Raw genomic sequence first — 24,952 nt, forward strand, 5'->3', positions numbered from 1 at the left:
TTTGCACATGTCTATAAACTGGAAATAATGAACCTCAATCACCAATAAATAACATGGAGTTGTAAGAACTACTAGGAGCGACATATTTGAAGTATTTACAAAATTTGAAGCGTTTAAAAACAATAATGTTCTTGAAACGCCGAAACTTTTCAAATTGTAAACATTTTTCTAAAAAAACTTGAATTTTTTTTAAAATTCTCTAACATTTTGGAAAATCACATACATTTTTTGGAATCCATGATTTTTTTAAAGAAACATTTGTTGAGTTCTAAACAAATTTTGCAAATACTAGCATTTTTATTTTTTTCCAACACTTTCTGAAAAATGTGAACGCTTTTTGAATCTGTTTTTTAATCCGAACCAAATTTTGAAACACCAATATTTTTCTGAAATCCCCGAACATTTATTCAATCTGTACTCATTTTTCAAAAATAGGACCATTTTAAGAAATTCCGACTCAAATTTAAAAACACAAACTTTTTTAAACTCTAAAAAAATTAAAACCAAAAATAAAGGAGAAAAGACAAAAAAACAAAACAAAACAAAAAGGAAATGGTCCTGAAAACCTTCTAGAAGGTTCGAAACACCGGTTGGCTCGTTGTTGTAAAGTCGTCCAACCCATCTCGTCAGTTTGTCAAACTGTCCGACTTAGGCTTTGTTTGGTGGCTACGGGGAGACAACCCAGGGCAGTAAACCCCGAGAGGGAAATTTCAACAACACATGGGCTTCCACGGGTGGAGTTCTCCTGTTTTGAATGGCCATTTGGTGGTCCAGTCAGGAGGGTGGGGTGGGGTGTGGTCCAGGCGAGGGGAGCCGCAGCTTTGCGAGGATGAGCTGCGAGTAGCAGCTTCGCGAGGGAGACGATATGAGGAGAATTTCCACGAGTGCACAAGCATGGAACTTCTACCCGGGAAAAGAGGAGGGTTCGGGCCAGCCCGCCCTGTGGATCGGGTAATCCAAATGTGGCGCTGGTTCTCCCTAGCCAGAGATTCCACGTGGCTTTCAGGCACTAGAAAAAGGTAGGGATCCCTCGGGAAACCCTGCAACCAAATGAGCCCTTATAGGGAATTTCGTCAGCAAGGAACACCCTATTTCAGGGAATATCCTCCTCTTCGGCACATTTTGCGTCAAAGGGATGACCAAGCAAGCAACTAGGAGGGTTGACCCATTAGCTAGCGCTAGGATTTATGTATGGTTTCCTCCTGTTATAAAAAAGGTTCCTGAACCTTCTAGAAGGTTCCTGAACCTTTTACCTATTGCTTTCTTTTTACTAGTTTTCTTGTTTCTTTTGTTTTTTATGTATCTTTCCCCTTCTTTACCTTTCATTTTTTGTTTATTTTTCCCATAAATTCACAATTTCAAAAAATGCTCAGAATCTTAAAAAAAGTAGAATTTTAAAAACTGTTCTCTGTTCCCACAAAATGATCATAATTCCAAATTTGTGTTCACTTTTTCAAAATTTGTTCGAAAATTGCTCCAAATTCAAAGAAAATTGTCATGTTTACAAAAAATGTTACTCTTTAAAAAAATGTTCAATATCTTCAAGATTTGTTTGGAAGTTTTAGAAAATGTGGAATTTTTTAAAAAAACTCACGTTTTGACTTGTTTTACGTGTTTTCCCTAATAAAGTTCATAAATTTCAAAAAACGATCGGGATCTCACATTTTTATGTGTTTTTCAACTGTTTAATATATCTTATTTAAAAAAATGTATTTAAAAAATCAAACAATTCAGAAGGTGCAACTTTGCTACTGTGCATTCCCTACAATGCGTTTGCTGCAGTACATCGCTACAACCGCTAGTGGGTAGGCGCAGTTGGGACTCTGGTTCGCCCCGCTACTTTTGGACGCAGCAAGCGCCCTGTTTGAGGTTCCCTGCGTCAGATCGGCGCGCAACGCACAAGGGGTGCAAGCTGGACCGGCTCGTTTTTTAGTTTTTGTTTTTTTGAACACGGCTCGTTTGCACCGCCTTCCTCTCCTTTATAAGCAGGGTATATATATACACGAGGGCTTGGCTTTTTATTTTTCTTTTGTTTAGTTACCGTTTTAGTTGGTTTTTCTAACGGTCTTGTATTGGGTTTCTTTATTCCAGTTTTCCTTTGCTTTGGTTCTTTATTTATTTTTTATTTCAACATTTTTTAAATCATGATATTTTTGGAATACATAAACATTATTGTAATCTGAGAAAATTTATTGAAATACACAACTATTTTTTTAGCATAAGAGAACCTTTCTCAACTTCTTGAACTTTTCGTATCCACAAACATTTTTATATCGATGAATATTTCTTGTGTACGGACACTTTTGAAAATTAGCCAAGTCTCATAGTTAACAGTTGCAGTGGAACTATATAGACTTCACTTAGGCTAGTTTATTGTACGGCAGAGCCATGCCTAAGGCTAGGTAATCCTCCTTTGAAATACTTTGGTATTTCTCCTAGATAGATCATTATACAAAAAGTATATAAGAGCACATGGAGCTATCTCATTATCTTGCCGTAAACATTATTATGGTGGACCATGAGAATATTTTTTAAAATTCATGACTAGAATACATGAACTTTTCTCAAAATATGAGAAACACTTAATCATACTTGATTCTAAATTCATTGATATTTGAATATTCACAAATATATTTTTTAAAGCACGAATGGTTTCCAAATTTAAAATATTTTAAATTCATCAATGTTATTAAAATTCACAATGAAAATTTATTTTTTAGTATAATTTTTGTTTTGCAATTTCCATATTTTTAACCAATAAAAAATCTAGCAAATCATTTTTTTGCTACACCTGCTAAAAAACAAGAGAGAAAGGAAAATAAAGAAAATTGAGATGTGTAACGCTCGAACTGGACCGCCTACCCATGAGCTCTGCCTATGAATTTCAATGTGATGGTTGTCTAAACCATGAATGCCGATGGCAGATCATTTGGGGTAGCTGCAGTGGTCTTCAACCACAAACTAGGTTTGAATATTTTAATAGAGAAGCAAAATTGATACCACGTGAGTTAGCTTTTTTTCGAAGACTAGTCATGGTGGGAGTAACTTAGCTAGTAACTGTTGGAAATATGCCCTAGAGGCAATAATAAAAGTATTATTATTATATTTCCTTGTTCATGATAATTGTCTTTTATTCATGCTATAACTGTATTATCCGGAAATCGTAATACACGTGTGAATACATAGACCACAATATGTCCCTAGTGAGCCTCTAGTTGACTAGCTCGTTGTGATCAACAGATAGTCATGGTTTCCTGGCTATGGACATTGGATGTCGTTGATAACGGGATCACATCATTAGGAGAATGATGTGATGGACAAGACCCAATCCTAAGCATAGCACAAAGATCGTGTAGTTCGTTTGCTAGAGCTTTGCCAATGTCAAGTATCTCTTCCTTTGACCATGAGATCGTGTAACTCCTGGATACCGTAGGAGTGCTTTGGGTGTATCAAACGTCACAACGTAACTGGGTGACTATAAAGGTGCACTACAGGTATCTCCGAAAGTATCTATTGTTTTATGCGAATCGAGACTGGGATTTGTCACTCCGTGTAAACGGAGAGGTATCTCTGGGCCCACTCGGTAGGACATCATCATATGCGCAATGTGACCAAGGAGTTGATCACGGGATGATGTGTTACGGAATGAGTAAAGTGACTTGCCGGTAACGAGATTGAACAAGGTATCGGTATACCGACGATCGAATCTCGGGCAAGTAAAATACCGCTAGACAAAGGGAATTGAATACGGGATCGATTGAGTCCTTGACATCGTGGTTCATCCGATGAGATCATCGTGGAACATGTGGGAGCCAACATGGGTATCAAGATCCCGCTGTTGGTTATTGACCGGAGAACGTCTCGGTCATGTCTGCATGTCTCCCGAACCCGTAGGGTCTACACACTTAAGGTTCGATGACGCTAGGGTTATAAAGGAAGCTTGTATATAGTTACCGAATGTTGTTCGGAGTCCCGGATGAGATCCCGGATGTCACGAGGAGTTCCGGAATGGTCCGGAGGTAAAGATTTATATATAGGAAGTCCTGTTTCGGGCATCGGGACAAGTTTCGGGGTCATCGGTATTGTACCGGGACCACCGGAAGGGTCCCGGGGGCCCACCGGGTGGGGCCACCTGCCCCGGGGGGCCACATGGGCTGTAGGGGGTGCGCCTTGGCCTACATGGGCCAAGGGCACCAGCCCCAAGAGGCCCATGCGCCTAGGGAACCCTAGAGGGAAGAGTCCTCAAGGGGGAAGGCACCTCCGAGGTGCCTTGGGGAGGATGGACTCCTCCCCCCCCTCTTGGCCGCCGCACCAGATGCCATCTGGAGGCTGGCCGCCGCCCCTTGGGGTGGGAAACCCTAAAGGGGGCGCAGCCCTCCCCTTCCCCTATATATATGAGGCCTAGGGGCTGCCCATAACACGCGATTTGATCTCTCGTTGGTGCAGCCCTGCCCCTCTCCCTCCTCCTCTTCTCCCATGGTGCTTGGCGAAGCCCTGCGGGATTGCCACGCTCCTCCACTACCACCACGCCGTTATGCTGCTGTTGGATGGAGTCTTCCTCAACCTCTCCCTCTCTCCTTGCTGGATCAAGGCGTGGGAGACGTCACCGGGCTGTACGTGTGTTGAACGCGGAGGTGTCGTCCGTTCGGCACTTGATCATCGGTGATCTGAATCACGACGAGTACGACTCCATCAACCCCGTTCACTTGAACGCTTCCGCTTAGCGATCTACAAGGGTATGTAGATGCACTCTCCTTCTACTCGTTGCTGGTCTCTCCATAGATAGATCTTGGTGATACGTAGGAATTTTTTTGAATTTCTGCTACGTTCCCCAACAGTGGCATCATGAGCTAGGTCTATTGCGTAGATTCTTTGCACGAGTAGAACACAAAGTAGTTGTGGGCGTTGATTTTGTTCAATATGCTTACCGTTACTAGTCCAATCTTGTTTCGACGGTATTGTGGGATGAAGCGGCCCGGACCGACCTTACACGTACTCTTACGTGAGACAGGTTCCACCGATTGACATGCACTTGGTGCATAAGGTGGCTAGCGGGTGCCAGTCTCTCCCACTTTAGTCGGAACGGATTCGATGAAAAGGGTCCTTATGAAGGGTAAATAGCAATTGGCATATCACGTTGTGGTCTTGCGTAGGTAAGAAACGTTCTTGCTAGAAACCCATAGCAGCCACGTAAAACATGCAACAACAATTAGAGGACGTCTAACTTGTTTTTGCAGGGTATGCTATGTGATGTGATATGGCCAAGAAGAATGTGATGAATGATATGTGATGTATGAGATTGATCATGTTCTTGTAATAGGATTCACGACTTGCATGTCGATGAGTATGACAACCGGCAGGAGCCATAGGAGTTGTCTTTATTTTTTGTATGACCTGCGTGTCATTGAAGAACGCCTTGTAACTTACTTTACTTTATTGCTAAACGCGTTAGCCATAGAAGTAGAAGTAGTCGTTGGCGTGACAACTTCATGAAGACAAGATGATGGAGATCATGATGATGGAGATCATGGTGTCGTGCCGGTGACGATGATGATCATGGAGCCCCGAAGATGAAGATCAAAAGGAGCAAAATGATATTGGCCATATCATGTCACTATTTGATTGCATGTGATGTTTATCATGTTTATGCATCTTGTTTACTTAGGACGACGGTAGTAAATAAGATGATCCCTTACAAAATTTCAAGAAGTGTTCTCCCCTAACTGTGCACCGTTGCTACAGTTCGTCGCTTCTAAGCACCACGTGATGATCGGGTGTGATGGATTCTTACGTTCACATACAACGGGTGTAAGACAGTTTTACACAGCGAAAACACTTAGGGTTAACTTGACGAGCCTAGCATGTGTAGACATGGCCTCGGAACACGGAGACCGAAAGGTCGAGCATGAGTCGTATAGTAGATACGATCAACATGGAGATGTTCACCGACGTTAACTAGTCCGTCTCACGTGATGATCGGACACGACCTAGTTGACTCGGATCATGTGATCACTTAGATGACCAGAGGGATGTCTATCTAAGTGGGAGTTCATAAGATGAACTTAATTATCTTGAACATAGTCAAAAGACCTTTTTGCAAATTATGTCGTAGCTCGCGCTTTAGTTCTACTGTTTTAGATATGTTCCTAGAGAAAATATAGTTGAAAGTTGACAGTAGCGATTATGCGATCAGTAGATAGCTTATGTCCTTAATGCACCGCTTAGTGTGCTAAACCCCAAACGTCGTTTGTGGATGTTTCGAACATCGAACATACACGTTTTTGATAACTACGTGATAGTTCAGTTAAATGGTTTAAGTAGAGGCACCAAAGACGTTTTCGAAACGTCGCGAAACATATGAGATGTTTCGAGGGCTGAAATTGGGATTTCAGGCTCGTGCCCACGTCAAGAGGTATGAGACCTCCGACGATTTTCTTAGCCTGCAAACTAAGGGAGAAAAGCTCAATCGTTGAGCTTGTGCTCAGATTGTCTGAGTGCAACAATCACTTGAATCAAGTGGGAGTTGATCTTCCAGATGAGATAGTGATGTTTCCCCAAAGTCATTGCCACCGAGCTGCTAGAGCTTCGTGATGAACTATAACATATCAGGGATAAATTAGATGATCCTTGAGGTATTCACGATGTTTGACACCGCGAAAGTAGAAATCAAGAAGGAGCATCAATTATTGATGGTTGGTGAAACCACTAGTTTCAAGAAGGGCAAGGGAACAAAGGGATACTTCATGAAACGGCAATTCAGCTGCTGCTCAAGTGAAGAAACCCAAGGTTGAACCCAAACCCGAGACTAAGTGCTTCTGTAATAAGGGGAACAACCACTGGAGCAGCATTACCCTAGATACTTGGTAGATGAGAAGGCTGGCAAGGTCGATAGAAGTATATTGGATATACATTATGTTAATGTGTACTTTACTAGTACTCCTAGTAGCACCAGGGTATTAGATACCGGTTCGGTTGCTAAGTGTTAGTAACTCGAAATAAAAGCTACGAAATAAAACGGAGACTAGCTAAAGGTGAGCTGACGATATGTGTTGGAAGTGTTTCCAAGTTTGATATAATCAAACATCGCACGCTCCCTCTACCATCAAGATTAGTATTAAACCTGAATGGTTTATTGAATCTCGATCGTAGTGATACACATTTTCATGCCAAAAGATATAAGATAGTAATGATAGTACCACTTACTTGTGGCACTGCCATGTAAGTCATAATGGTATAAAACGCATGAAGAAGCTCCATGTTGATGGATCTTTGGACTCACTCATTTTTGAAAAGTTTGAGACATGCGAACCATGTCTATTGGTATATATGCATGAAGAAACTCCATGCAAATGGACCGTTTGAACTCACTTGATTTTGAATCACTTGAGATATGCAAATCATACCACATAGGCAAGATGACTGAAAAGCCTCGGTTTCAGTAAAATGTAACAAGATAGCAACTTGTTGGAAGCAACACATTTTGATGTGTGCAGTCCAATGAGTGCTGAGGCATGCAGTGAATATCGTTATGTTCTTACTTCACGGATGATTTGAGTAGATGTTGAGAATATTTACTTGATGAAACACAAGTCTGAATTATTGAATGGTTCAAGTAATTTCAGAGTGAAGTTTAAGATCTTCGTGACAAGATGATAGAATGTCTATGATATGATCATAGAGATGAATATCTGAGTTACGAGTTTTGGCACACAATTAAGACATTGTGGAAATTGTTTCGCAATTAATACCGCCTGGAACACCATAGTGTGATGGTGTGTCCGAACATCATAGTTGCACCCTATTGGATATGGTGCGTACCATGATGTCTCTTATCGAATTACCACTATCGTTCATGGGTTAGGCATTAGAGACAACCACATTCACTTTAAATAGGGCACCACGTAATTCCGTTGAGATGACACCGTATGAATTATGGTTTAGAGAAACCTAAGTTGTCGTTTCTTAAAAGTTTGGGGCTGCGACGCTTATATGAAAAAGTTTCAGGTTGATAAGCTCGAACCCAATGCGGATAAAATGCATCTTCATAGGAAACCCAAAACAGTTGGGTATACCTCCTAATTCAGATCCGAAAGCAATATGGATTGTTTCTTGAATCGGGTCCTTTCTCGAGGAAAGGTTTCTCTCGAAAGAGTTGAGTGGGAGGATGGTGGAGACTTGATGAGGTTATTGAACCGTCTCTTCAACTAGTGTGTGGCAGGGCACAGGAAGTTGTTCCTGTGGCACCTACACCAATTGAAGTGGAAGCTTATGATAGTGATCATGAAGCTTCGGATCAAGTCACTACCGAACCTCGTAGGACGACAAGGACACGTACTACTTCGGAGTGGTAAGGTGATCCTGTCTTGAAGGTCATGTTGCTAGACAACAATGAACCTACGAGCTATGGAGAAGCGATGGTGGGCCCGAATTCTAACAAATGGTTAGAAGCCATGAAATCCGAGATAGTATCCATATATCAGAACAAAGCATGGACTTTGATGGACTTGCCCGATGATCGGCAATCCATTGAGATAAATGGATATTTTAAGAAGAAGACAGACGTGGATGGTAATGTCACCATCTATGAAGCTCGACTTGTGGCGAAGTGTTTTCCGACAAGTTCAAGGAGTTGACTACGATGAGATTTTCTCACTCGTAGAGATGCTTAAAGTCCGTCGGAATCATGTTAGCATTAGCTGCATTTATGAAATCTGGCAGATGGATGTCAAGACAAGTTTCCTTACTAGTTTTTGTAAGGAAAGGTTGTATGCAATACAATCAGAAAAGTTTTGTCGATCCTAAGGATGCTAAAAGGTATGCTAGCTCCAGCGATCCTTCTAAGGACTGGAGTAAGCATCTCAGAGTTGGAATGTACGCTTTAATGAGATGATCAAAGATTTTGGATTTACACAAAGTTTATAAGAAACTTGTATTTCCAAAGAAGTGAGTGGGAGCACTATAGAATTTCTGATGAGTATATGTTCTTGACATATTGTTGATCAGAAATGATGTAGAATTTCTAGAAAGCATATAGGGTTATTTGAAAGGTGTTTTTCAATGGAAAGCCTGGATTAAGCTACTTGAACATTGAGCATCAAGATCTATAAGATTAGATCAAAATGCTTAATAATACTTTCAAATGAGCACATACCTTGACATGATCTTGAAGGTGTTCAAGAGGGACCAGTCAAAGAAGGAATTCTTGCCTGAGTTGTAAGGTACGAAGTTAAGACTTAAAGCTCGACCACGGCAGAATAGAGAGAAAGGACGAAGGTCGTCCCCTATGCTTAAGACGTAGGCTCTTCAGTATGCTATGCTGTGTACCGCACCTGAAGTGTGCCTTGCCATGAGTCAGTCAAGGGGTACAAGAGTGATCCAAGAATGGATCACAGGACAGCGGTCAAAGTTATCCTTAGTAACTAGTGGACTAAGGAATTTTCTCGATTATGGAGGTGGTAAAAGAGTTCGTCGTAAAAGTTACGACGATGCAAGCTTGACACCTATCCGGATAGCTCTGAGTAGAGAGACCGGATACATATAATGGAGCAATAATTTAGGATAGCTCCAAGTAGAACAGTTGTTTGGAATAGCTCCAAATAGAGCGTGGTAGCTGCATCTAGGAGATGACATAGAGATTTGTAAAGCACACATGGATCTGAAAGGTTCAGACCCATTGACTAAAACCTCTCTCACAAGCAACATGATCAAACATAAAACTCATTGAGTGTTAATCACATAGTGATGTGAACTAGACTACTGACTCTAGTAAACTCTTGGGTATTAGTCACATGGCGATGTGACCTGTGAGTGTTAATCACATGGCGATGTGAACTAGATTATTGACTCTAGTGCAAGTGGGAGACTATTGGAAATATGCCCTAGAGGCAATAATAAAAGTATTATTATTATATTTCCTTGTTCATGATAATTGTCTTTTATTCATGCTATAACTGTATTATCCGGAAATCGTAATACACGTGTGAATACATAGACCACAATATGTCCCTAGTGAGCCTCTAGTTGACTAGCTCGTTGTGATCAACAGATAGTCATGGTTTCCTGGCTATGGACATTGGATGCCGTTGATAACGGGATCACATCATTAGGAGAATGATGTGATGGACAAGACCCAATCCTAAGCCTAGCACAAAGATCGTGTAGTTCGTATGCTAAAGCTTTTCTAATGTCAAGTATCTTTTCCTTAGACCATGAGATTGTGCAACTCCCGGATACCGTAGGAATGCTTTGGGTGTACCAAACGTCACAACGTAACTGGGTGGCTATAAAGGTGCATTACAGGTATCTCCGAAAGTGTCTGTTGGGTTGGCACGAATCGAGACTAGGATTTGTCACTCCGTGTAAACGGAGAGGTATCTCTGGGCCCACTCGGTAGGACATCATCATAATGTGCACAATGTGACCAAGGGGTTGATCACGGGATGATGTGTTACGGAACGAGTAAAGAGACTTGCCGGTAACGAGATTGAACAAGGTATCGGTATACCGACGATCGAATCTCGGGCAAGTAAAATACCGCTAGACAAAGGGAATTGTATACGGGATTGATTGAGTCCTTGACATCGTGGTTCATCCGATGAGATCATCGTGGAACATGTGGGAGCCAACATGGGTATCCAGATCCCGCTGTTGGTTATTGACCGGAGAACATCTCGGTCATGACTACATGTCTCCCGAACCCGTAGGGTCTACACACTTAAGGTTCGATGACGCTAGGGTTATAAAGGAAGTTTGTATGTGGTTACCGAATGTTGTTCGGAGTCCCGGATGAGATCCCGGACGTCACGAGGAGTTCCGGAATGGTCCGGAGGTAAAGATTTATATATAGGAAGTCCTGTTTCGGCCATCGGGACAAGTTTCGGGGTCATCGGTATTGTACCGGGACCACCGGAAGGGTCCCGGGGGCCCACCGGGTGGGGCCACCTGCCCCGTGTTGGAAATATGCCCTAGAGGCAATAATAAATTGATTATTATTATATTTCCTTGTTCATGATAATCGTTTATTATCCATGCTAGAATTGTATTGATAGGAAACTCAGATACATGTGTGGATACATAGACAACACCATGTCCCTAGTAAGCCTCTAGTTGACTAGCTCGTTGATCAATAGATGGTTACGGTTTCCTGACCATGGACATTGGATGTCGTTGATAACAGGATCACATCATTAGGAGAATGATGTGATGGACAAGACCCAATCCTAAGCCTAGCACAAGATCATGTAGTTCGTATGCTAAAGCTTTTCTAATGTCAAGTATCATTTCCTTAGACCATGAGATTGTGCAACTCCCGGATACCGTAGGAGTGCTTTGGGTGTGCCAAACGTCACAACGTAACTGGGTGGCTATAAAGGTACACTACGGGTATCTCTGAAAGTGTCTGTTGGGTTGGCACGAATCGAGATTGGGATTTTGTCACTCCGTGTAAACGGAGAGGTATCTCTGGGCCCACTCGGTAGGACATCATCATAATGTGCACAATGTGACCAAGGGGTTGATCACGGGATGATGTGTTACGGAACGAGTAAAGAGACTTGCCGGTAACGAGATTGAACAAGGTATCGGTATACCGACGTGATCTTGACGTGAGCACATGCCTTGACGTGATCTTGAAGGTGTTCAAGATGGATCAGTCAAAGAAGGAGTTCTTGCCTGAGTTGTAAGGTATGAAGTTAAGACTTAAAGCTCGACCATGGCAGAATAGAGAGAAAGGAACGAAGGTCGTCCCCTATGCTTAAGACATAGGCTCTACAGTATGCTATGCTGTGTACCGCACCTGAAGTGTGCTTTACCATGAGTCAGTCAAGGGGTACAAGAGTGATCCAAGAATGGATCACAGGACAGCGGTCAAAGTTATCCTTAGTAACTAGTGGACTAAGGAATTTTCTCAATTATGGAGGTGGTAAAAGAGTTCGTCGTAAAGGGTTACGTCGATGCAAGCTTAACACCTATCCGGATAGCTCTGAGTAGAGATACCGGATACGTATAATGGAGCAACAATTTAGAATAGCTCCAAGTAGAACAGTTATTTGGAATAGCTCCAAATAGAACGTGGTTGCTGCATCTAGGAGATGACATAGAGATTTGTAAAGCACACACGGATCTGAAAGGTTCAGACCCGTTGACTATAACCTCTCTCACAAGCATAACATGATCAAACCCAGAACTCATCGAGTGTTAATCACATGGTAAATGTGAACTAGATTATTGACTCTAGTAAACTCTTTGGGTGTTAGTCACATGGGGATGTGACCTTGAGTGTTAATCACATATCGATGTGAACTAGATTATTGACTCTAGTGCAAGTGGGAGACTGTTGGAAATATGCCCTAGAGGCAATAATAAATTAGTTATTATTATATTTCCTTGTTCATGATAATTGTCTTTTATTCATGCTATAACTGTATTATCCGGAAATCGTAATACACGTGTGAATACATAGACCACAATATGTCCCTAGTGAGCCTCTAGTTGACTAGCTCGTTGTGATCAACAGATAGTCATGGTTTCCTGGCTATGGACATTGGATGTCGTTGATAACGGGATCACATCATTAGGAGAATGATGTGATGGACAAGACCCAATCCTAAGCATAGCACAAAGATCGTGTAGTTCGTTTGCTAGAGCTTTGCCAATGTCAAGTATCTCTTCCTTTGACCATGAGATCGTGTAACTCCTGGATACCGTAGGAGTGCTTTGGATGTATCAAACGTCACAACGTAACTGGGTGACTATAAAGGTGCACTACAGGTATCTCCGAAAGTATCTATTGTTTTATGCGAATCGAGACTGGGATTTGTCACTCCGTGTAAACGGAGAGGTATCTCTGGGCCCACTCGGTAGGACATCATCATATGCGCAATGTGACCAAGGAGTTGATCACGGGATGATGTGTTACGGAACGAGTAAAGTGACTTGCCGGTAACGAGATTGAACAAGGTATCGGTATACCGACGATCGAATCTCGGGCAAGTAAAATACCGCTAGACAAAGGGAATTGAATACGGGATCGATTGAGTCCTTGACATCGTGGTTCATCCGATGAGATCATCGTGGAACATGTGGGAGCCAACATGGGTATCCAGATCCTGCTGTTGGTTATTGACCGGAGAACGTCTCGGTCATGTCTGCATGTCTTCCGAACCCGTAGGGTCTACACACTTAAGGTTCGATGACGCTAGGGTTATAAAGGAAGCTTGTATGTGGTTACCGAATGTTGTTCGGAGTCCCGGATGAGATCCCGGACGTCACGAGGAGTTCCGGAATGGTCCGGAGGTAAAGATTTATATATAGGAAGTCCTGTTTCGGGCATCGGGACAAGTTTCGGGGTCATCGGTATTGTACCGGGACCACCGGAAGGGTCCCGGGGGCCCACCAGGTGGGGCCACCTGCCCCGGGGGGCCACATGGGCTGTAGGGGGTGCGCCTTGGCCTACATGGGCCAAGGGCACCAGCCCCAAGAGGCCCATGCGCCTAGGGAACCCTAGGGGGAAGAGTCCTCAAGGGGGAAGGCACCTCAGGATGGACTCCTCCCCCCCCTCTTGGCCGCCGCACCAGATGCCATCTGGAGGCTGGCCGCCGCCCCTTGGGGTGGGAAACCCTAAAGGGGGCGCAGCCCTCCCCTTCCCCTATATATATGAGGCCTAGGGGCTGCCCATAACACGCGATTTGATCTCTCGTTGGTGCAGCCCTGCCCCTCTCCCTCCTCCTCTTCTCCCATGGTGCTTGGCGAAGCCCTGCGGGATTGCCACGCTCCTCCACCACCACCACGCCGTTATGCTGCTGTTGGATGGAGTCTTCCTCAACCTCTCCCTCTCTCCTTGCTGGATCAAGGCGTGGGAGACGTCACCGGGCTGTACGTGTGTTGAACGCGGAGGTGCCGTCCGTTCGGCACTTGATCATCGGTGATCTGAATCACGACGAGTACGACTCCATCAACCCCGTTCACTTGAACGCTTCCGCTTAGCGATCTATAAGGGTATGTAGATGCACTCTCCTTCTACTCGTTGCTGGTCTCTCCATAGATAGATCTTGGTGATACGTAGGAAATTTTTTGAATTTCTGCTACGTTCCCCAACAGTAACAAGCATACTTTAAGAAAATTTTGCTTACATGGCATGTAGTTAATGAGAAGTGGTAACATAATACATTAATATAACATAGCGCTTTTCAAGACAAGATGAGTCTACAATCTAATAAATGAAGTCCTCTATAACATTAGTACTATGGGGGTGTTTGTTTACAGGGACTTATTGATGTCAGAATTTAAAAAAGTCTCTTTTAGTTCCATCTAAACCAAACAGGAGGGACTTATAAGGACTTAAAGTGGGCATTTAGAATTTATGAAAGAAGACCCTCAATGAGAGTCTTTTTAAGACTTTTAGTTGTAACATGGTCTTTTAGTCCATGTTTAGTCTCAGGAACCAAATAGGTATAGACTTTTTAGGGACTAGCGACTTTTTAGTTGGGACTAAAAAAATCCTAAGACTTATGAACCAAATAGAATCTATATTACCTTACACTATAAAGATAGTAATTTAGGATAGTGTCATATGCATGACACTAGTATAAGTTACACCCTACTATGATCAGCCTAAAAAAACTACATGAGTTAGCTAGGTTGGTCAGATTTTCTACATGCACTACCTAGTTTGAAGAGGCTTCAGCGAGCCGACCCTCATTTGACCATTTTTATGTACCAATTATCATTGCCTCAAAACTAAATGTAACAACCATCACAAGTTGTTCACAAGCTAATAAAGAGAGGTACGTATTTATTTTAAAAGAAAGTTGATTTTGACTCAGCCGCAAAAAATAAAAAAGATTATGACAACAAGAAATAATGCAACACTAAATTGTTGACCATGACCAACTAAATTTTCATGTCCCGGGCTATATTTCGAAATTAGTTTTAGGCTATCCATGATGGAGTAATATAGGTGGTAACATCACACTTATCTAGACAAATTAGATGACACGACAAGTAATTAATGATGAAAGAGAGGCATATATTAACATAGCTAGTTACTCAGGGGGTGTTTGGTTCAGAGACTTTTTAGTCCCAGATACTAGGAAAAGTCCCTAGGAACCAAATGGGAGGGACTTTTTCTACAGAGACTGGAAAAAAGACTCTACTGGAGAGTCTTTTTTGATTAGTCCCTGGGACTAGAAAAAGTCCTAAGACTTCTGAACCAAACACCCCCTCGTACTATGAGTAACATCATACATATCAAGACAAGACAAGCCTACAACCTAATAAATAAAGAGTTGCATGATGCCGCACATGTGTTACTCCCCGGCTCCCCGCTATAGAGGTAGTAACATAGACTAGTACTCCCTCCGTAAACTAATATAAGAGCATTTAGATCACTACTTTAGTTATCTAAACACTCTTATATTAGTTTACAGAGGGAGTAATATATACATGTTATTAGTCTAAATTACTCCCCACTATGGATTGTCTTAGCTTACTATAGTCCTATTACTGTGAACAAATTCTCGATTCTCAGTTTTGCTGGAGATTTTTTTTCTAAATTCTCATGTTTGTACTCCATAGAAAAAGACCAGCTAAAATTTAATGGTTGATCGTCGACACGAACGAAATGTATGTATCCATAATAGGAGTATGAAATTCTACATGATTATCGAAGTAACGGTTTGATGGCCACGCAAATCGAAGAGAAATCCCGCTTGTGAGCGTTGTCCCTTTCACAGCTCCATAGGCCACCAGCATAAAGAAAAGAGAAGCGGCTCCGTGCAATCTCCGTCTCAACGAAGAAAAGGAGCGGCCGAATCTCCAGCCCCACGATCTCCCCACGCGCACCCCACCACCGACCCGTCCCCAAAAACCCTACGCCGCGCAAACCCTAGCCGCCGCCGCCGCCGCCCCAATGGCCGGCCTCCTGCGGCTCGCCGGCGCCGCCAGATCCTTCTCCCGCGCGCTGGCCCCGGCCGCGCCGCACCACCGCAGGCTCGCGGCATCGGCGGCCGCCCTGGCGGAGGACGATGCGTGCTGGACCGAGTGGGAGGAGGAGGAGGAGGAGGCGCGGCGGCAGCGCGCCCGCGCATCGGCGCCCGCTGCGGAGTCTTGCCCGGCGGACGGCGGTCCCAGGGGCGTGCAGTGGGTGGTGATGGGCCGCCCCGGCCCGCAGAAGCACGCCCACGCCGCGCGCCTCGCCGAGGTCCTCGCCGTGCCGTACATCTCCATGGGCACGCTCGTCAGGCAGGAGCTCAGCCACACATCCTCGCTCTACAAGAAGGTCCGGCCTCGTGCTCGCTCCGAATTCTCCGATTCTCATACGGGGTATTCGAATGCCTTTACTGCATTTGGTTGCAATCTGAGCTGCCATCCCTTTCCCCATCGAGCAATTTTGCGGCCACGGGTCCTCCCCGCGTTACTAACCATGATCATTTGAGTCGGATCGGCGCCAGAAATTCTGGAGATTTTTCTCGCTTTGACTAATTTTTGGCGATATCTCAAGGGGCTTCGTTAATTTGGAACATCACCACGAATCCTTTGCCTAATTGATGAAAAGCCGCTCCATTTCCCCACAGACAAATTTTACGCTTCGTGCCCAATTTCTTGGGCGCTTCTCAAAATTTCTCGTGACTTATGCACGGACTCATGTGATCTTTTTCCCCCAAGTTCTCCAAGGCCACAACTTTTCGCTGGACTAGCAAAGTTTTCCAACTTTTCCCCATATTTCCCACGAGTTATTACACAAATCAAAGAAATTTTCTTGGCCACAATTTCCTGGTCCTTATTTAAAGGCTACCATTCAAACAATATCACATGAGTATTTCCGTCCATATTTTTATGCTTAATATACTGGACCGTATGATGCTGGGAGAGGAGTGTGGCGGCCATGTCTTTCTCCGCGTCCTGCACTTGGCCCTGCATTTGCTTATGTTCACATGGTGCTGTGGGGGCAATTCGGGAATTCCACATGCGAGGGTTTTCATAAGCAAGTTTGGAACATTCAATTCTGGCATCTTGTGGAGGGCGGCCGTCTGCATATACATGCTTCCAACTTTGCCCTGCATTTGTCCGGCCCTCTTGTTCTACTTTTCTTGAACAGCTGGAGAGTAGTTGGTAGGGTTTCTTAATCGTACACAATGAGAACCATATCACAAAGGAGCCGGCTACGGCACGATGGCATGGAACGCACCGGCTGCTCTTCCTTCCACGTGAACCTGGCCCCTGTCATGGACACGATGCACGATCGTGCCAGGGAATCACGCGGCCATGAGCTTGTCGCGCTGCAAGGCCGCTAATGGAATATCCACTCATTATTTTTCTGTTTCATAAGTGGACACTATTGTATAACTATTGTACTACGAGTAGTATGTTGAAAATTACAGCAGTTGGTTGTGATTTTGTGGGTATTCGGTTGTGCTAAATGGTTTTTGCATTGCATATTGACAGATTGCTAATTCGGTGAATGAAGGGAAGCTTGTGCCAGAGGATATCATATTTGGGTTGCTGACTAAGCGTCTCGAGGAGGGATACTGCAAGGGTGAAACTGGATTTATCCTTGACGGAATCCCACGTACCCGTATGCAAGCTGTAGGTCCCCAGTTACCTTATATGCTTGGACAAAAGAGCACTTACTGTTTTCATGTGTTTAACCAGTTAGCCTAGACGGAATCTGCCTAGACAATATAGTCCATTGATGTTTAGATGCTTCCAGTGTTCTGACTGTTCTCATATTTTAGGAGATTCTTGATGAGATCGTTGACATCGACTTGGTTCTGAACTTCAAATGTGCTGATAACTGTTTCATGAAGAAGCGATCAGGAGGTGACATATGTTCCCACTGTGGGCAGCATTTTGGTGTCAGCAGTCTGGTGTCTAGGGAGCGTAATCTCTCCCTTGGAAGCTCTACATGGCCTGCTCAGGCACAACATGCTTCTGTTATAGGCCTGGAAAACCCAAGGATGGAGAAGCTGCGTGCTTATGCTGAGCAGGTATTTTCATCTTGGCCATTTTTTTTGAATATTTATGGTTGGTTATGATAGATCTCAGCTTTGCTTTGCACTTAGGGGACCACACGAATTTCAGTTTTATCTAACCAAAACCAGTATTTTTTTATGGTATCTGAAACACAAGAAACATATTGAGGGTTTTATGCTGTTACAACTGAACCTGATAGTGGGAACACATGGTTAACTATAGCAATATGATTATATGGAACATTCAATTTGCAGACCAAGCAGCTGGAAGATTACTACAAGAAGCACAGGAAACTTGTGGAGTTGAAGACATCCGCTCGCCCTGGTGAAACCTGGCAGGGGCTCGTGGCTGCCCTCCACCTCCAGCATGTAGACCCATCCCCAACACCACACAAACTCACTGTGTAATTATCATCCATTGAGTCTAAGGATCTACATTGTGATCCTCACCTGCGACAGACGTAGTATGTTTCTATGTTTTGTGAGTTCTGGCTGAGGAGTCAGTCGGCTGTGGTGCTTTGGTCTTCGGTTATAGATATAATGTAAGGCTCTGGTCTTTATTGTTATAGATAAAACGTAAGCGATTTTGTAGACCCGCTTGCTTATATGTTTGTAACGGAGAGCTTTGAACTTGCAAGTGCAAGTGTGCGGTGTGCCAGGCTCCGCTGTGCTGTTGTTTTGAGTACCAGTTTTGATCAATATATAAGTTACCGTAAATGTTGTGCGCAACTGCCATATCCTGCTATGGGCTTTTAACTTGCGAAGATGGTGTAAGGGAAAGGTAAGTGGCAAACCTGATAAGTTTTTCTCTTATTATGGAGCTCCACCGCTCACTTGCCTTTTTGATTATACCATGCCCTGTTTCATAGTCCCATGTCCTTGAAACTGCAGGTTTGTTGCACAAAGTATGACTTTATCCTGTGCTGTGTCAGTTGTCGAAGCCGCATGGGCCTAGTTGTGCACGCTGTTAAGATATTTGGATGCTTTTTTGTTTCTTTGCAAAATGTGAAGAGATTTGGGTACATATTCTAGAACCTCTCCATTTTATGCTAATGAATAGGGCTTTAATTAATTAGGAGAAGGAACTACATCCACATTGTCAAATGTTAAAGTTCACAAGATATGTGAAGAAATTTGAGGGAATGAAACCAACACAAAAACAATTAAATCTTATGGTATTTGACTAGACTGAATTATTTTCAAGCTTCCGGGCAGATGGCCATGCATATAATAGCCATGCACAATGTGGAAACAAAGGTGGAGGTGTCCACTATATCTCTACTTTTTTTTTGAGTGAACTAGAACAATGCCCGTATGTTGCAATGGGATATAAACCTTCTATTATGTCGGTTTGTGACTTACTTGTCTATAATAACGCGATTATGTAAATAAATGATCATCAAATTCTGCGCATGATTTACCTAATATTTTGATCCAAAGTTTGGTAAGTAATTAAAGTGAAACTGGTTTAGAAGGTAACTAAATTAAGTTGATTTATTATCATATAAGGAAGGTTGGACGAAGGGTGTTGGGAAGAAAGATGAAATGGGAACCTGACGTTCTTTTTAAGTAGTATAGTATATAGTATATAATATAAAAGACTATATCTATGATACCTTCTTTGCACCTTCTCTCTCTCCCTCTAGTTTTGTTTCCTTTGCACACGATCCTTTTTTTTGGAATAATCTAAATCAAAGCGGCACTTTTTTTTGTTGTTCTATTGATAACCATGTCTTGCATTAGCTCAATCAAATTTTACCAAAATCATGTCTTGCATTAACTCAATGAAACCAAATCAAACATCATGAAAACCACAACTAAATAAAAACTTTGTTTGTCTTCCCCTGCCCATATCCAAATCAAATAAAATGTCACCAAAAACCTCAACTGAATCAAAACTTTCCTCGCCTCGTGTACACATACTCAAAGCAAATCAAATCTTACCAAAATCTAGAATATAATGGGTGTAAGATATATACCAGACTGCGGAACCCCTCCCTCGGTTGCAACGAACGGACAATTAGTTAGTTGAATGTTATGAGTGAGTCCATTACAAACAAGTACCTTGGTTTCCTCCTATTGTAGGGGTGGATAGACTGAACTGTTTCCAACATTTGATTGATAGAGTTTTGTGCTCGCTTGAGAGGATGGAAGGGAAATAAGTTGTCTTTTGGTGGAAAGGAGGTTTTGCTTAAGTTAGTCATCCAAAGCTTGACCATCATGCAACGTCTGTTTTCAAGCTACTTGTGCAAATATGTGAAGGGATTACTACTGCTATATCCCAATACTGATAGAGAGATGAGGATTGGAGGAAGCATATTCATTGGATTTGCATGGTGGAAGATGTGCGTCCCTAAAATTAAAGATGGCGTGGGGTTTAGAGACTTGCATTGTTTCAAAAGCAATGTTGGAGGTTACTTATGAATCCCTTTGTGCAAGAATCCTCAGAGCTTAGTACTTTCCTTCTGGCGATCTATTGAACTATGAATTGAAGAAGCACAACTCTTATACTTGGCAAAGTATATGGACATGTATGCATACCCTTAAATGAGGCCATATTTGATGGGTTGGTGATTGTATGAAGACAATATCTGGGATGACCCATGGATCCCATCCAACCCTTCGAGGATGATTATGACTTGAAGAAATAATATCGTGTTCACAAAAGTTTCTGAGCTCATGGATGAGGGTAACCGGGCGTGGGATACTGAGTTGGTAAACAATATGTTTGCCAATGGATGCTCAATGTTCCCTCTAGCTCAACACGTTAAGGAGGAATTTGTTGCGTGACAGTTCAATAAAATGGCATGTTTTTTAGTGAGCTCGGTGTACTCTTGCGAGTGGGAAAATCAAGATGGAAAGAAGCTGAGAAGAACGAATCAACTCGGTCCTTCATCTAGCCCAGTCTGGAATATCTTATGGTCTTCAAATGTTCCTGCCAAGGTTAAAATTCATTGTTGGCGATCTCTCTTGGGTGATATTCCCTGTTATGGAGTCCTAGTGAATCGACATATTCGAACAAAGGGGTGCCCATTATGCAGCATGGATCGCAAGAGTATCCGCATGCTTTTTTCCAATGCCCGCGTGTTCATGAAATTTGGCGACACTTGGGTCTCGGTCGAGCAGCCGATATTGCATATACTGAAGGGTCCTTGTTTCTTGCGGAACTTTTGCTGGATAACTCATCACCGGTGCCACTTCTCCCAAATGTTCTCCAGGCTGGTCTTATTGACAACACTGGCTGGTATGTTTGGCGGGAGCACCAGTAGGCAACTCGTGGTGAGAAAGTTCAACTTCCCACCAGGTCTGCTCAACCAATATCTTCAATGGCTACAAACTTCTCGATGGCGAAGAATAAAAACAATGCTCGTGTTGTTATACATGGGTGGACACGACCGAAGATGATTGCGCGAAGCTTTATGTAGATGCGACTTTTGATATTGAGATTAAAACTGAGGGAATTGGGTCTGTTCTCAAAGATGATTGGGGCTAGTTTGTGTCTGCTTCCAACTAAACACTTGTCATTGTCAGTGACATGACGCCGACGGAGGCAATTTCTCTACGGACGGCCTTTCCCTAGCAAATTCTATGGGGTGCAACATGCTGGTTGGTGAAATCTTATTGCATGAAAGGCGTGGATATCATGAAGAATGGTGGACATTCACTAGGGCCTGCCGCGATGATCTACGACAATTGTTTCTTCCTCTGTCATGAGTTTAGTGATATTTCCTTTGATTTTTGTCCCATTAAGGCCAATATGGTGGCACATGTTTTAGCTAGTAAGTCGAATAACTCTAGAGTTTGACAGGAGGAACCTCCTGTTAAACAAAAGTGCTAGAGTTATCTGACTTACTATTTCTTGTGGCTGCCATCACAAACAATGTAAGCGTTTTGCCTTATGAATAAAAAACACCATGAAGGCTTCTCCTAAAAAGGGTATCTGTCTTTAAAAGTCTAATATTTCCTGGAAGAGTGTGACACGAGCCAATGTATTCAGACTGGCTAAGTCAATTGGACTTGATTGACAACATCCCTATCTCTTTGCGCCAATAGCTTTATGTCCTCAATTTATTTTCAGATGATTCATCGTCTCTCTTTTTGGAGAGAATCACATCTTGAAATATGCGAGTATGCGGTGAACGAGTTGCAATGTCAAGTCTAGTCAAACACTACATACAAAAGTGTGTTTGGTTTCATGATAGGAAAACAAATGATTTTTTCCAAGGAGTCAACCGAGATTTTTCTTTTAAATTTATGAACAAATTTCCTATATGATTAAATCATGTGATTGAACAAAAGCTCATATGGGGATTCTTCTATGGATTTCAACTTGGCCAAAAATCTAGACAATCTTCGAGTCCAAGAATCCCTAAGACATGTATTTTGGTGTATGATTACTCATCTATGATAGGCTTGTGTTATTATGAATTTGTTATTACCTCGAATATTTAGCATGTCAACCCCGGACCATTTGGTCTCCCCATTACAATGGGTACAATGGGAAGGTACGACGTGCGTCAAAGCTATTGAAGCAACTGCTGGAATGGGCACTAGTCGGATGATCTTCGAGTCAAAACTTGCTCCAACAGGTCGATGCCTCATCATTGGTGATTATGATTAGTAATCTATAGGTCTACTCCTAAGAAAGTCGTTAGCCTTTTGTTTTTGCCTTCTTTGAATTTTTCTGTAAACGTGAGTGTAATAAGGTAGCTCATGGCGATGTTGCGTCTAGCTTTAGGGCTGACATGCTCCGCTCATGCTAGCAGGAGCAAGCTTCTAACTTTGTGCCCGACTTGGCCATCGGCGAGTTGGTCATTAATGTCTACTACACAACCTTCTTCTTATAGACGTTGTTGGGCCTCCAAGTGCAGAGGTTTGTAGGACAGTAGCAAATTTCCCTCAAGTGGATGACCTAAGGTTTATCAATCCGTAGGAGGCGTAGGATGAAGATGATCTCTCTCAAGCAACCCTGCAACCAAATAACAAAGAGTCTCTTGTGTCCCCAACACACCCAATACAATGGTAAATTGTATAGGTGCACTAGTTCGACGAAGAGATGGTGATACAAGTGGTATATGGATAGTAGGTAAAGGTTTTTGTAATATGAAAATATAAAAACAGCAAAACTAATGATAAAAGTGAGCGTAAATGGTATTGCAATGATAGGAAACAAGGCCTAGGGTTCATACTTTCACTAGTGCAAGTCCTCTCAACAATACTAACATAATAGGATCACATAACTATCCCTCAACATGCAACAAAGAGTCATTCCAAAGTCACTAATAGCGGAGAACGAACGAAGAGATTATGGTAGGGTACGAAACCACCTCAAAGTTATTCTTTCCAATCAATCCGTTGGGCAATTCCTATAAGTGTCACAAACAGCCCTAGAGTTCGTACTAGAATAACACCTTAAGACACACATCAACCAATACCCTAATGTCACCTAGATACTCCAATGTCACCTCAAGTATCCGTGGGTATGATTATACGATATGCATCACACAATCTTAGATTCATCTATTCAACCAACACAAAGGACCTCAAAGAGTGCCCCAAAGTTCTACCGGAGAATCACGACGAAAACGTGTGCCAACCCCTATGCATAGGTTCATGGGTGGAACCCGCAAGTTGATCACCAAAACATACATCAAGTGAATCACGTGATATCCCATTGCCACCACAGATATCCACGACAAGACATACATCAAGTGTTCTCAAATCTTTAAAGACTCAATCCGATAAGATTACTTTAAAGGGGAAACTCAATTCATTATAAGAGAGAAGAGGGGGAGGAGAAGCATAAGATCCAACTATAATAGCAAAGCTCGCGATACATCAAGATCGTGCCAAATCAAGAACACGAGAGAGAGAGAGAGATCAAACACATAGCTACTGGTACATAACCTCAGCCCCGAGGGAGAACTACTCCCTCCTCATCATGGAGAGCATCGGGATGATGAAGATGGCCACCGGAGAAGGAATCCCCCCTCCGGCAGGGTGCCGGAACGGGTCTAGATTGGTTTTCGGTGGCTACGGAGGCTTATGGCGGCGGAACTCCCGATCTATTCTCTGTTCTGGAAGTTTTACGATACGTAGGTATATATGGGTACAAGGGGTACGTCGGTGGACCGAAGGGGGGGCCACGAGGCAGGGGGGCGCGCCCCAGGGGGGTGGGCGCGCCCCTACCCTCATGAGCACCGCCTTCATCTTCTGACGTAGGGTCCAAGTCTATCCGGTAGGTTTCCTTCCAAAAATAACTTCTCCAGTTGATTTCGTTCCGTTTCGACTCCGTTTGATATTCCTTTTCTTCGAAACACTGAAATAGGCATAAAACAACAAATCTGGGCTGGGCCTCCGATTAATAGGTTAGTCCCAAAAGTAATATAAAAGTGGATAATAAAGCCCAATATTGCCCAAAACAGTAGATAATATAGCATGGAGCAATCAAAAATTATAGATACGTTGGAGACGTATCAAGCATCCCCAAGCTTAATTCCTGCTCGTCCTCGAGTAGGTAAATGATAAAAAGAATTTCAATGTAATTCTTCTTACTTGTGATATGAATATTCAGATCCGAAAAATTCAAGAAAAAAGTTCATATTGACATAAAAATAATAATACTTCAAGCATACTAATAAAACAATTATGTCTTTTCAAAATATCATGGCCAAAGAAAGTTATCCCTACAAAATCATATAGTCTGGCTATGCTCCATCTTCACCACACAAAATATTTATATCATGCACAACCCCGATGACAAGCCAAGCAATTGTTTCATACTTTTGATGTTCTCAAACTTTTTTAATCTTCACGCAATATATGAGCATGAGCCATGGACATAACACTATAGGTGGAATAGAATGGTGGTTGTGGAGAAGACAAAAAGGAGAAGATAGTCTCACATCAACTAGGCGTATCAACGGGCTATGGATATGCCCATCAATAGATATCGATGTGAGTGAGTAGGCATTGTCATGCAA

General features: G+C 42.7%; 1 protein-coding gene across 1 annotated transcript; it reads left to right on the forward strand.

Moving 5' to 3' along the window:
* Positions 1–15,804: 15,804 nt before the first annotated feature.
* On the forward strand, positions 15,805–18,698 carry LOC119329976 (probable adenylate kinase 7, mitochondrial). Its single transcript, XM_037603084.1, has 4 exons — positions 15,805–16,276; positions 17,443–17,583; positions 17,733–17,984; positions 18,225–18,698. The coding sequence occupies exons 1-4, from the start codon at positions 15,908–15,910 to the stop codon at positions 18,375–18,377; spliced, it is 915 nt and encodes a 304-aa protein (XP_037458981.1). The 5' UTR covers positions 15,805–15,907; the 3' UTR covers positions 18,378–18,698.
* Positions 18,699–24,952: the final 6,254 nt, after the last annotated feature.

Source organism: Triticum dicoccoides, chromosome 7A (genome assembly GCF_002162155.2).
Source record: "Triticum dicoccoides isolate Atlit2015 ecotype Zavitan chromosome 7A, WEW_v2.0, whole genome shotgun sequence".
Lineage (NCBI taxonomy): Eukaryota > Viridiplantae > Streptophyta > Magnoliopsida > Poales > Poaceae > Triticum > Triticum dicoccoides.